The 15,483-nt window shown below is 34.3% G+C and overlaps 1 protein-coding gene across 1 annotated transcript; it reads left to right on the forward strand.

The window, feature by feature from the left end:
- Positions 1-350: 350 nt before the first annotated feature.
- On the forward strand, positions 351-15,243 carry LOC5578648 (zinc finger protein 14). Its single transcript, XM_021845736.1, has 2 exons — positions 351-588; positions 14,082-15,243. Exon 2 carries the CDS (start codon positions 14,135-14,137, stop codon positions 15,152-15,154), a length of 1,020 nt encoding a protein of 339 aa, XP_021701428.1. The 5' UTR covers positions 351-588; positions 14,082-14,134; the 3' UTR covers positions 15,155-15,243.
- The last annotated feature ends 240 nt before the right edge of the window (positions 15,244-15,483 follow it).

Here is a 15,483-nt window from a genome sequence, read left to right on the forward strand (position 1 = left end):
TCATACTTGTTCATTCCCATTTTAAATTTTCGTGGCTCTACTCTTTATTTAAAGCGACCGGAGAGGGTTATTCGCTTGCCAGTATAGGTTCGCTATTCATCGGATCGCCTTGACAGAAAAGGTCTCAAGCGTAAATAAATACTAATCAAGTGGCACAATACCGTCATTTCAAGCGTGTGCTAGAATAAGGGCGTTAGTCGCATGATTGATTTCTCTTCTTCGATCCTCTTTTCTTTGAATAAAGGTGACAAAATGCTGACAAATCCGCATCTTGTCACCTTTATTCAAAGAAGAGAGGATCGATGAAGCGAAATCGATCATGCGACTTACGCCCTTATTCTAGCACACGCTTGATTTGAAGTCCGAATGATAATAGCTGCACTCGAAGAAGTGTGTTTATTTGTACCAATAAATCTTCAATTTCAGAAGATATTCAAGTTTCTATAGTGTCCATGTTAACTTAGTGTAATTCCGCGCAGTGAGATTTTAATTTGTCGTGATGTAAAAGTTGTGAATGAAAACAGTATTAAAAAGAAAAAAAAATCTGTTCTGCATCGTCGAATAGTCACCAATTTTATAAACAAAAGAGTAAGTGTTAAAGTACCTAAATCTTTATTCTATTTATAGTCGAATGTGCATTATCTAGGAGAAAAATATAATATGTTGGATACTAGTCTGTACTGTGTAGAAAAAAACAACATCATTGGGAAACCGTCATATATTTCTTATGTCGGCCATTACATTCATTACGGGACAGAACCTGCTCACAGCTAGTGAATGGTTGAGTGGTTTTCTGGTTCTCTAAGAATTTACTTCTAACGTTTTGAGATAAGGTTTCCAATAACATTTATCCTAACTGAAAGCTTCCATTACCATTTGAACAATTTTGCATTTCTCGTATAAGGAATCATAACGACTAATCCGATAGTGATCCATACCTCTTCGTAGATTTTCTAGTTTGCTAATAATTTGGCCAGGTGAATATTCTGTCCTGTTGAATTTATAAAGTTTTTATCGTCCTTTTTGTACTGTGCTGAAAAATTCAATCAAAATCTACTAAATCTCGCGTGACAATCCAAAGGGATATAGATACCGTTTTGACTCATATTCCGAACACTTAAGGCGAAGTAGGCCGTCATTGAAATTTGTACGCGTCGTTGATGATTGTTGCTAATTCATCTCACGATTTCGAATCAAAGAAAATCAGTTGGTTTTGCACTGACACACCTGTAAAAGTATCAGCATACTTTATGCATGTTAACGCGTACAGTGATACTTTTTCAAGTCAATATAAATTATCAAGACTGAGTTTTATCACTTTGAAATGCAAGCTGAAAAGTCATCATTGTTGCCAACACGAATGACGGGCTACATAGCCTTAAGGCCAAAAGTGACTTCAAATGCATCTGATAGGCTGATATTTTTGATCATTTATATTTCTCCGAAAAATATAATTGTTGGCTTCAGGTGTGCCGAGAAGACTGTTCATTTGAACATGTTTAGTATAGTTTTTACGCAAAAGTTTGGAACAATATTTTGATTCAAATGCCGAACACAGTGTTCATTCTGTCTCATATTCCGAACACCTTGATTCGAATTCCGAACACCATGAATAAATCGTACTAAAATGGATAATTTCGCAAACAATTTAATCTGAGCTAGTTTCACTTATCTCGAACTAGAGAATCAACACACCTTCCGAGGTATAAAATTAATAGGAAGACGTAAAATTGAATTGCAATCGACTGCAATTTTCAGGCAGTTTGATTACATATGTTTTCAACCAAATCGCCATACAAAAACCGAGTGTTCGGAATTCGAAACAAAACGGTACTATTGAAATCATCAAGAAACTCTCCTGATAAACTGACAAGGGAAGGTCACGATGGTGTTACACGGGGTTTCCAACCGGACCATTTTTGTTAGATTCTACATGCCGAAATAAGAAAAACCCCAAAGCCTTTCGGGTGATGGACCAGTGGTGTAGCCAGGGGCTCTGAAAGGGGCAATTTTGTACGTATATTGTATTATTAAGCTAATTGGAAATTTGACAAAAATATTTTTTTAGTATCTATTGTGATGGCAGAGAACAGAATTGACATTAATGTATGTTTGAAATGTATTTCCCATGCCATAGGCGCAATCGGGATGGGTTTAGTATTTGTATACTATTCTAATAAAACCAAATTTGTTTTGGTGTCCATAGTCCATGTTAGTTACGCCAATGGCATGGAAAATACATTTTAAACATACATTAATGTCAATTCTGTTCTCTGCCATCACAATAGATACTAAAAAAATATTTTTGTCAAATTGCCAATTAGCTTAATAATATAATATACGTACAAAATTGCCCCTTTCAAAGCCCCTCCTGGCTACACCACTGGTCCATCACCCGAAAGGCTTTGGGGTTTTTCATATTTTGACATGTAGAATCTAACAAAAATAGTCCGGTTGAAAACCCCGTGTAACACCATCGTGACCTTCCCTTGTGAGTAAACTATATAGAGTTAAATTGTCAGCAACTTTTTATCAAGGGTACATCAAAAAGGTATATTAAAAATGTCCTGAGATAAATCTATCAGTAATTTTTCACAGGACGCCTCCTGAAATTCGTTTTAAATCCTTTATTGAATTTGAGCATTTTATTTTGGCTGCCTTCTGAAATTTCTCCAAAAACTACTAAATTGTATTCAGTAATTTTCTCCTGAAGTTCTTCAGAAACCGTTAAAAATTTTGCATGAAAAGTGATTGCATTTGTATGAATAATTAAAAACCAGTTTCTTTGAGGCTCGCTTCAAACATATTTTTAAGAAGCATCTGAAGTAATTGTTTGTTATATTTCTCCCAAGTACTTAAATTTTTCTTTAGAAATCCAATAAGGAATCAAACTATTTTGGTATTTTTTCTGGATAACCAAAAGGATTTTCCAAGGATTTTTCTCAGATGTCATTAAAGTTATGTTCTGATGACATATCGATTAATTTCTCAAAAAAAAAAGGATAATCTAGAAACAACAAAATTGTCGTAAGATACCAGAGGTACCAGAGCTCTATTATATTTTGCAGGGAACTTGTTCAAGTATTTCTTTGGAAAATCCTGCAATATCTAGAAAAATTCTGCAATATTTTTTTTTTCAAAACAATATTTTAAATTAATTTATATTTGCAGCATATGTGTTCGAAATTATCCAAAAAATTTTCTCTTCCACAATCAATCGGCGGTTTATTCATCATAAAAGAGTATTGTATAATTAATTCCTTATTCTACAAATAAAACTGATTTTTTAAGTATCTTTACAATAAAGTGATAATATTGAATTTGTTTTAAAGAAAAACAATCTTTTCAAATAACAAACTTCTATCTTGAAACAATTAAAAACTTTAAAACTAGGTTCATATATGACTAATTCCATGTAGTTCTCTGGTGCTGAACCAAGAAGGTAAACTATGAACCATTTTTAAACATTTGTTTTGAAAAACTTGTAGATTTTTTCTACGAGACATGGCACACTCAGACCATACAGGCGAAGCGTAGGCTAGAGTTGTAATAAAACGATCCATAACTCTAATCAATATCTCACATCTCTCAAGCATACCCTGAGAATGTTTTACAATGTCAGTTTTTTTTATCTAAAATTAAACCTACTTGATTAACGCTCAATCTTTCTACGGCATATCAAATCCATTCAAATTCAGACATCTGTTAGGAAGTTGTCTTGGACTTCTGAATCTTGTAAAGACAAAAACAGCCTCAGTTTTTTTTTTCATTGACGTTAATTTTCCATTTCTTGCAATAATTGGAATGCTGAATTAGACTCGCATTGAGACTGATAATCACCTCAACGGGAATGCTAGATAACGATGCTATGGCTACTAGTGTGTGACAAAATTTAGATTCTCACTCCAGTCCACTTTTTGGATTGCATTTAGGTTCCATAACAACTGTGCAAAATTTCAGCTTGATCGGAGAAACTATATTTTAGCGCCAGCCGTTCAAAGTTTGTATGGGAATTACTATGGGAAAACTTACTTTCGCAAAGAAAAATTACCAGAGGTCGCCTATTGACCTCTATAAAAATTCTGAACACAGACCTCGATAGGTATTTTTACGATAAAGAATATTGCCGAAGACCGCGGAACAAACTGACACTTGTGAAAAAAGTTATTCAATGAAAACTTATTGGCAAGGCGACGTTGATTAACACGTGAAAGAATAACAATAATAACAAAATCGGGCAAAATTTCCGAATAGTTTATGCTTAATAACTTTTTTCACAAGCATCGGATTGCTTTGCGGTCTCCGGCAATGTTGTTCATTGTAGAAATACCTATAGAGGTCTGTATTCAGAATTTTTATAGAGGTCGATGGGCGACCTATGGCGATTTTTCTTTGCGAAAGTAAGTTTTCCCATAGTAATTCCCATACAAACTTTGAACGGCTGGCGCAAAAATATAGTTTCACCGATCGAGCTGAAATTTTGCACAGTTGTTATGGGACCTAAATGCAATCCAAAAAGTGGACTGGAGCGAGAATCTAAATTTTTCATATAACCGTGTCCCAGGCTAATGGCTACATAATCAGCAGATTGATATCGTACACATCCTTCAAATCTGTAATATTCTGTGTATAGACGATATACAACACGGGAGATAAAACTGAGAGGTTTCAGAACCTATCGTTACTACAAAGTAACGATCTGATATGTAGGAGTGAATAAATTTTACCAGATAAGTAGGAAAATTCAAATTGATCGTTTTGAAAATTAAACCTTTGTGCCAAACCGGATTGAATGCATTTTCATTGCCTAAAACAGTCCAATAGACTTCTTGATTTCGCGGTCCTATTGGACGGTAGTTTCGTGGGTCAGAGTGGTCTTCCCGATTTCGTTGTCATTGTCTCCGGCGACTATTTCTTAACCTAATCAAACTAAGAATATCATCAGGTGAAATAAGCTTGTATCTATCTGGAACAAATAGCGAAATAAATTTAAAGTGGTAAAATATTCAATATGGTTATCAATTTGATAGGTTTCGTGAATTGTATTCAAATAAAGTTGTTGTAGATCAAAGTTATAATTGAGAAAAGATTTTAATCCTATCCAGTTGGCATGGGAAAAATCTGGAGCAGATCTAATATGAGCTTAGTTTGCCGTAGTGGAATCAATTTCAAATAGCACTGGTAAATGGTCAGATGTTAGATCATGAACTGTTCGTATGTTTAAAATTGAGCGCAAACCATTTGTAAGCACTAAATCAAGAGAAGAGCAGGTTTGGATCAGTAGGAATATACATAGATAATGGAGGATGTTTTATAACAAAAGTATCATATTGAAGCTCATTGAAAAGCAAATTGCCAGCAGTGGTAGCGCGAATATAGTTCCACAGACGGTAGTGGTCGTTTAGATCTTCACAAATGAAGAAACTATTTCGAATTGTAGTGAGCTTATGAATATCTTGCACAAAAAGGTGATTATATCTGTTTGCGCCAGTAGTGTAGCTGAAACTAACAAAATTGGACCCGTAGATGTAACAATCTCAATACCTATTGCCTCGACAATTTCAAGGGTGAAAGAAGGCAGTAAAGTATGCGCAACATTAAAATGATCGATGTTTGCAACTCCGCCATTATGATGGCCAGATCTGTACAAGCGGCAAATTTTAAAATTGGAATGAACAAGTATGATAGTTGGTTTGAGAAAGGGTTCGCAGATAAGAACAACATCAATCGAATTGTTGATGAGAAATCGGTCATGTGATTTGCCCTGAATACCATTAACATTCCAGTATGAAACTATGATGTTTCTGGTTTTATTACACAGCGTAACAAAAATGATATTTTTGCTTGTCTCAAGGATCAAATTATGGGTCTCTAGTAGATTTGGGGTTGTTGTATCTGATCCCGTTTTCAGAAATGTCTCAGAAGATCACAATTTTTAGCTACTGGTCGCTAAAGTTGTATAAAACACTGTTTTCTTTGATGTTTACATGAAAGTATGATTTACCAAAGTGTTTTGTAATGTAATCCACCAAGCATGCAATATATGACTTTAACTTTCATTTCAAATTTATTTGGGTTGAAATAACACGATTAAATTTAGAATAAATCGATTTTTCCAACATGCTTGCAGTCTCCATACAGGGCGTCCGTAAATTATCATAACAGCAAAATATGCGAGAGATGAACTCTTATTAAAAACAATAGAAAAATCAATGTCCGTGTGCCTTTTTTAATACATCTAAATGTTAACACAAAATAGAATTCAGAATCATTTCGAAATAATCGTTTCTTATTGAGATTGGCAAATTTAAACATTTCGGAGACGTTTTTCTTGAGGGTCGCGAGTCATATTTGCGATATTTTATCCCTAAAATTAAAAATAGATGAATCCAAATGCCCATTATTATTTGAAGTAACCAACAGGTCATTGGCTTCATGTTAGGCTGGTAAAAGAAAATTATATGATTCAAATCCAGTGAATTCTATGGATATTTCTCTCCCGCCATAAAGCTCGAAAAATTGCTCTTTCTAAGACCACTCAAAAAAATGGAGCTCACTGTAGAAAATTTCATGACCATTTTTTCCGCAGAAATTTTTGCTTTTCTTGAGCTGAACAGCATACTTGGCTTAAGTACCGTCAAGCTACCATTCACCGTGCATTTAAGAAAAAAATGTACTTCAAAAAATTATACAACTTTTCCAAATAATTTGGAGCGTACTAGAATACCACTACGTAGCATGCAATTATATCATAATTCAGGAAAAAATCTAAAACTAGTGATGCATAACAAAAAATTACTCAAAAATTATGTTTGAAAATGTCATGCTAAGGTCACCTCGTACCGTTCTGTCACCATTTACCGTGCGTATAGTTTTCGTCGTGATTTTATTTCATATCTTGAAAAAACGTTGTTGATGGAGCAACTTTGTTGCTAGTAGTGTGCGCACTCATTTTTAAGAGTATTCAAATCTACATCTACATTAAAAACCTTAAGAAGTTTAAAAAATGGCTAAATAATTATTTTTTCACCAAAATCGTTAAAGGAGGTTTGACTGTATTGTCAAAGCCATTCCATATTCACTAAAAAACTAAATATAAAATAATTTAATCACGATATAACAATAAATCTAGTATTACCGAATAATTTCATGCCTTTTTCACTAATGCACGGTAATAGGAACCATATATATTGAAGAGGGTCCATTCACCGTGCATTTGGGTTTCGATTGAAACACAATAAAAAATTCTAATTTGCATAAAATCTCATTGCTCATACGATGAAATACATCTTACTAATAGTATCCACAGCAAAAACTAGTTGAAATTTTGAAAAATTTCGTATTCTAACTTAAAATGAAAAAAGTGAATTTTTGGCGTTTCTACTAACAGTGTTGGAAAATCTCATTATCAAACAGAATTCACAAGATTTTGACTACATAAACTAGGCTTTTCAAAATGCTTTGTGACATAAACTACTTTATTTCATCAGTTTTATCTTATTTTGCTGACAAAAGAATAGTTTGTGAAAATTGAATGAATATTCTGTAGGAATTTGTATATGTGCACGGTGAATGGAGGCCGCACGGTGACTGGTGACTTAACTGTAGCTGGTCGTTCGTTTTAAGAGCCATGATGTGGAATTGTAGTTCCCAATTTCAAAGTAATAAATCTTAGTCCTCATAGTTCATTTCGATTCGACAAAGTATCATTAAATATACATAGTGCAAGTGTTCCCTTAGTTGTGGGTGTTCCTATAGTTGCGGTAGTGCTGTTTTCACTGATTTTATCATATTAGCTACCGAACCGACACTGCCAATCGACGTATTGGCTTGTTGATACACGGAAAAGTTGGAAAGAGCGTTCAAATTACTTCAAAACTGATGAAATATCACTAAAATTGCTAAAAGTTTTCTTCCTTGTACCAATAAATGCGGTAAAGTGTTCCTATTGTGGAGGATCCCATAAGAAAACAACGAATACCGCAACTATAGGAACACAAATTAAAAATATACCACAACTAAAGGAACAGTGTACCAATAGTGGAGGTATTATTTTTCATTAAATAACTTACTTTTGGATTACTGCGATGTATTAATTTTTCTAATTAAGTCAATGGTTGTTACTTCCCGTTACAACATTAACATGTACATTAATTGCGCTTCTTGAATTTAGGTGATTAAATGAGGTCCAATCATGCTTAGTACCTCCACTATTGGTACATCTACCCTACAGCTCGAAAGTATGCTGATACTTGTCAGCTATGTGAATGTAAAACCAACTGCTTTTCAATAATTCGAAACCTTGAGATGAATGAGCAGCAATCATGGCGCATATACATTTCAATGAAGGCCTACTTCGCCTCAATTCAAGTCTCTAAGAAGTTTCTACTTTATTGGAAGGTATCTAAAGTCACTGTTTTAACCAAAATGGTCTCTAAAGATTTTTTCCCTATTTTGCTTGCACTTATCTTCAAGAATTTCGTCTCCCCGAGGAAAAGCTTCAGAAATTATCATGGTGATTTTTTTAAGAATTCTTTCAGGGTCTGTGAGAAGGAATTCTCCTAAAATCCTTTAGAGATTTCTCTGCCAATTTCCCAGAATTTCACTAATCTTTCAACCGAATTCTCCAGTTGTTACTGTAGGAGATCTTCTAAAGCTTTCCACAGAATTTCTCCCAAAAAATTTCAGAGTTTTTGAATAAATAGCTTTAGAGGTTGTTCGAAAAACCCTGCGAGAATTCCTCCGCCTGTTCATGTGGATTTCTTCAAGAATTCATAAACGTTTCCTCCTTGGAACCCAGGAATTTCTTGAGAGGTTAATCGAACCCATTTTTTTCTAGAAATTTCTTCAGCGTTCAATACAAATATTACCGCTGCAAATTTTCCGAATATTTTTTAATATGTTTTTCAAAACATTCCCATGAAATCTTAAAATGTCTATTTAAGTTTTTCTAGAATTTCCTGTACAAAATTCTGCAAAGTATTGTCCAGAGATATGATTGATTTTTATTCTCGATTATCTCATCAAATTATCTATGAAATAATTATCTATGAAATGTACCAAAACTTCCTCGAAAGTCTCTCAGAGATTTTTTTTTTCTGAAAAACCTCACGGATATATTTTTCGGCAAAATTCTCTTGGCCGTTCCTTTGAGACATTCCTGGAAGATTTTGCAAAAAAAAAATCTTTCGAGGCTTACTTTAGAAAATCTCGTAGAATTAGTGTAGGAATTTTTGTATGAATCTGAGAAGGAATCTCTGGAGCGATTGCTGAAGGTATATTCAGATAAATTTCTAGTTAAAATCTTAGATAAATCCTGAAAGACAATTTAAAGGGAAATCCCTGGAAATTCCTGGAGGCATTTTAGGAGAAGTTATTGATTAAATTTTAGAGGACGTTTTAACCAGGAAACTTGGAGTATGTTCCAGGAAAGTCTATGGATGAATTACTGGATAAAATCTCGGAGGAATAAGAACTCTCTTGAAAAATTTCTCACAAAATTTATGGACAATTTTTTTTTTATTTCCGAAAAAATCTCTTTTTTTCAGACAACAGGTCTTTAATATCCTATTTCTAAGGTACATAGTTGCTATCAGCCTTCTTAAGATGGAAAGCTATCTTTGTCTTGTTGTAACGACTTGTACTTTTTGCGTTTGAGGCCCTTAAATATGGTAACCTTTAATTTCAAGTTTAGTAATCCATAAGGTTCTTAGCTTCCCTGTGCACAAAATATTTGCTAACGTTTGTCATACCCATGGTTTCGAACGTGGAGATGCCTCTGTATAACGCATAATCGTGGAAATCGCTATCGAGTACTCAATCTTTGTTCATAATTATCATAATTCCGACTACTATGACTTTGAGAATTTCTTTGATTATAAAAACGCCAATTATAACGGCATCAAACAGAAATTGAATAGAATAGATTGGCAATCCGTTTTGAAAAATCAGGAAGATTTGGAGTATGCAGTGACGGGTTTTTATTCAATTTTGTCGGAAATTATTCAGATGGAAGTTCCACTCTTGCGGAGACGTCGTAGGAATGGGTCAAAAAATCCTGTTTGTATCAATAAGCAAATAAAAAATTTGAAAAATCGTAAGCAAAAGGCTCATAAAATTTACAGACAACAAAAAACTCAAGAAAGTTTAGAAAATTATTTGTATATTGTCAACCAACTTAATCAAGCCATATCCACTGCACTTGAAGAGTACAACACAAAAATTTAAAATGATTTAAAATAGGAATTTCTTCAATTATGTTAAAACTAAGATGAAGTCTAACAACTTTCCATCTAAAATGACATTGGATGATAAAGTAGCAGATAATAAAGATGACATTTGCAATCTCTTTGCTGATTTTTTCCAAGAGACTTATACAAACTTCTCGGATAATGACCGTGATTTTGAGCACTTTTCTAGTTTTCCTGATTTTACAACCGATGTAGGCGTTAGTCAAATACAGGTACAAGACATTTTAACAGGACTGAAGAATTTAGATTCCTCCAAAGGATCAGGGCCTGACGGAATCCCACCTGCTTTACTGAAAAACTTAGCCAATGAATTTACAGCACCATTATTCTGGCTGTTCAACATGTCACTTGAAAAGGGCAGATTTCCAAAAGAATGGAAAAGGTCATTTCTTATACCCATTTACAAGTCTGGTAAAAAATCTGATATTCGAAATTATCGTGGAATTACTATTATTTCATCCATTCCAAAACTATTTGAATCAATCATTAATAAAAAAGTATTTAGCCAAATAAAACATAGAATAACTAATGTTCAACATGGTTTCTTTAAAGGTCGTTCTACTACAACAAACCTTTTGGAATTTGTAAATTACACTTTAAATGCAATGGATAGAGGTAACCACGTCGAATCACTTTACACCGACTTTAGTAAAGCATTTGACAGATTAGATATTCCTATGTTGATTTTCAAGCTAAATAAAATGGGAATTGCAATGAGACTCCTCAACTGGATTGAATCGTATTTAACAGATCGCCAACAAATAGTAAGATTTGAGGGAAAACTATCTAAAACTGTTCATGTTACATCAAGAGTTCCCCAAGGTTCACATTTAGGCCCATTGTTATTCATATTGTTTGTTAATGATATTTCATATGTGATAAAACATGTTAAAATTCTTATTTATGCTGACGATATGAAACTTTTTATGGAAATCAATAGCAAAAAAGAGAGCGACATTTATCTGAATGAAATAAGTATATTTGATAAATGGTGTAGTAAAAGTTTACTTAAATTAAACGTCAAAAAATGTAATCTAATCACATATAGCAGAAAACGTAATACACCACAGATTACTGTCTCTTTAGAAAATCAAGATGTTCAAAGGTGCGATAAGATTAGAGATTTAGGTGTTATATTAGATTCTAAACTTACATTTACTGACCATTATAATACTATTGTCCATAAAGCAACCAATATGCTAAGCTTTATTAAGCGTTTTAGCTCCAATTTTCGGGACCCATATACGATTAAAACCTTGTACATTGCTTATGTAAGATCAGTTTTAGAATATTGTAGTATTGTGTGGTCCCCACATATGAAAACACATGAGGATAGAATCGAATCAGTACAGAAGCAATTTCTTTTATATGCCTTACGCAAATTAGGCTGGACAACGTTTCCACTGCCATCATACGAGGCTCGATGCATGCTTATTGACATCCAGACTTTAAGGGAGCGTCGCGAATTAGCCATGATTTCATTTGTCAATGATATAGTATCGCATCGTATTGATTCCACCAATCTCTTATCTAGTTTGAATTTCTACACGCCCGCCAGACAGTTGAGAAATCGGAATTTGTTCACATCAAACAATCATCGAACTAATTATGCCAAGTTCGGCCCAATAAATCAAATGATGTCTCTTTATAACCAGCATTACACAGAAATTGATTTGACCATGTCGCGAACGAAGCTTAGGCAATATTTTAATTCCCTGAGATATAATACAACATAGTATTAAGCAAACATATAAAGTCTACAATTGATTGACGAAATAAATAAATAGAAGATTGCAACGAGTTCCATCAAAAATTATTTATTATTTTATTTGACATTTGTTCCAATGTTTCAACATTGGATATTCTATGTAACTCGTCCTCTGCAGAGCTCTCTTCCTGGTATTACAACAGCTAGTCCATATTGGTACAGCATACAACATGGTTGGCCTGAAAATTTATTTGAAGATCAAAAGCTTGTTCTTTAGACAATGTTTTGATTTTCTGTTAATAAGGGGATAGAGACATTTTACATATTTATTACATTTGGCTTGAATGCCCTCAATGTGATTTTTGAAAGTTAAATTCTTATCTAGCATGAGCCCTAGATACTTAACTTCATCTGACCAATTTATTGGAACCCCTCTCATCGTGACAACATGTCTACTTGAAGGTTTCAAACAAAGAGCTTTTGGTTTATGTGGGAATATTATTAGTTGTGTTTTGGAAGCATTAGGCAAAATAATCCATTTTTGCAAGTATGAAGAAAAAATATCCAAACTTCTTTGCAATCGCCTACAGATGACACGCAGGCTTCATCCTTTGGCAAAGAGGCCTGTGTCATCAGCAAACAAAGATTTTTGACATCCCTGAGGTGACCCAGGTAAGTCAGATGTGAGAATATAGTATAATATTGATCTCAAAATGCTGCCTTGGGGAACACCAGCTCTTACAGGAAGTCTAATCATTCTAACAATGTATGTTGGAAAAATAAAGTTTTTCAAATTTTCGATCAAACCTTTATGCCAAACACTGTCGAATGCATTTTCTATGTCAAGAAGAGCAAGAGCAGTAGAATAGCCTTCAAATTTGTTGGAAGGAATCAAATTTGTTAAACGTAAAACATTATGAGTGGTCGAATGTCCATGGCGGAACCCGAACTGTTCATTGGCAAAAATTGAATTTTCATTGATGTGGACCATCATTCTGTTCAAAGTGACCTTTTCAAATACTTTACTGATGGAACAAAGCAAACTGATTGGACGATAGCTAGAAGCTTCTGCAGGATTTTTGTCTGGTTTTAAATTTGTTATAACTTTAGCATTTTTCTCTTTGTTAGGAAAAAATTGCAGCTGAAAACATTTGTTAAATATATCAACTCAGAATAATAAGCTACTTTCTGGAAGTTTCTTGATGAGGATGTAGAAAATTTCATCATCGCCCGAGGCTTTCATTTGTTTTTAATTTTTAATAATAGTTTTCACTTCGTCCAAATCAGTCTCCCAGGAATTTTTGGAAAACGGTCTTTGAAATTTTAGATAATTTCCAAAAGCGCTTAGAGCCAGGGTCCAATTGAGAAATTTTATTTGCAAAATTTGTACATCTTAATTGTGAAATTCGTTTTTTTAATTTCTTTATGCAGATCCTGCCATATAATTTTCAAAGCTGGATCGCAAGTGCGTTGAAATTGCCTCCTCCTCAATTTCAAGAGCATTGTCAATATCAAGTTTTGTATGTAAGAAGTGTTAACATCAAGATTAATATCAATAAAATGTTTCATAAGTATTCCAGTCAGCTCGAAAATAATTGAAAGTGGAGCTGATAGGATTGAGAATTTCTTCACAGGATATTTGAAATGTAACAGGGACATAATCAGAATCAAAATCAGCATGAGTAACTAATTAACTACAAAGATGACTAGAGTCGGGTAAGACCAAATCAATCGTAGAAGGATTTCTAGAAGAATTACCAACTTAAATTATAAAGTGCTTTGAAAGCCGAACATTCTGAAATCCCCCGCTAAATAAGAGGTTCTTAAATTTTTTTTAAATACAGTTAACTCTCCCTTACTCGATATTCCGTATCTCGATATCGAGTTAAAGAACCATAGTAAAAGTTGATTTTCATGACTAACTCGATGGTCCCTTGGAACGCAGTTGCACTGCTTTTGTGTTCTGTAACTCGATACCTCCCTAACTCGATGGTCCCTTCAATATCTAGTAAGGGAGAGATGACTGTACCATTACCTAATCAGAACATTCTGCAAGTTTTTGCACTATATATTATTAAATAGCAAATATTAGTTTTTTTTATTTTCTTCAATTTTTATTTTAGAAAATTGCTGCCTGTTGTACTCACCAATCCGTGATTAAATATCAACTTGTACTATGGATTTCGCATGGCAAGATGTATTTGAATTCCCGCCTTTCTTTGACAATCAACAAGACACTGCCAAAGCGGAACACACTCCTACTCCTGTGCTAGAAGATGATCAGACTCATTTGAGCTTCTTCGAATCGAATCAATGTGACGCAGTGTCAATACCACAATCATACACATTTAGTGAGTATGGAATGCCCATTTACTCTTCGCTGGAAGCCTACGAGGAGTTTTCAACGACGAACAACTATATAGACTTGACCACATCGGAGATTGACGCAGCGTTGGCAGACTGTTATCTAGTTCAAAATGAATCAGTCTTGACAGAAGTGCCTTACTACCCTGTTGAAGACTATTCTGTTGACACAGCGTCGTCAGACAGCTATCCAGTTCAAAATGAGCCAGTCATGACAGAAGTTCCTTACTACACTGTTGAAGACTATCCTGTTCAACCGGCGGCTTGTTCTGCGGAGCCTCAAACTCAATCGGAACCACAAGAACAAGCCCCAGCTCCTGCAGAAGTCACCTTCCCTATAACATTCGAGATAACGGGATATGTGAACACGGAGGTCCTCAAGCCATTACCAGCACCGAAGAAGAAAACTCGCAAAAGAAAAAGTTGTTTGGAGAAGTACAGCAGCGAATGGAACTGCGAACCATGTGGAAAATCGTTCAAGTCAAAAGGTGGACTATCCCAGCATAACCAACAGCGCCATTCCGGACCAACACCGCATGGCTGTCGCATCTGCGGAAAGCGATTTCGTGATTTTGACACCATGCAGCAACACACCCAACGGCATCTGATGAAAGATAAGCCTTACAAGTGCGAAGAGTGTCCGAAACAGTTCATACGATACTCGGACCTGGCGCGACACGTTAATCTGCATCATCGGGAGTGCCTACACAAATGTCCAATTTGTGGGAAGCCATTCGACAGGAAGGATCACCTGACGGATCATATTATCAGCCATCAGAACGGTACTGTGAAGAAATTGAAAGTCCGAACACTGAGTCAGACCATTTGCTGAATAGCGAGTAAGTCAGAAAATCGCAATAAATGACGATATTTTAGAAATCAAATGCATGAAACCAAAAAAAAATCCGTTGGTTAAAAGAAGTCTTTTGAGACAACTGATTTATTATAAAAAAGAGAAATATCAACTCTATTCATTGGTTTCGGTTGATGAAATCGATAAGTAACAACATTGAAAACACAGACAGTCTGTGTTTAAAATTTCAAACTAATAAACAAAGTATTTAAAACTTTCAATGCTCATAGATTTGAAAAAAAAAATACAATACTAAACTTTAGAAATTTTAATATTTCAATTTGTTAATTTACAATAATTAAAACATT

This window comes from Aedes aegypti, chromosome 2 (genome assembly GCF_002204515.2).
Source record: "Aedes aegypti strain LVP_AGWG chromosome 2, AaegL5.0 Primary Assembly, whole genome shotgun sequence".
Lineage (NCBI taxonomy): Eukaryota > Metazoa > Arthropoda > Insecta > Diptera > Culicidae > Aedes > Aedes aegypti.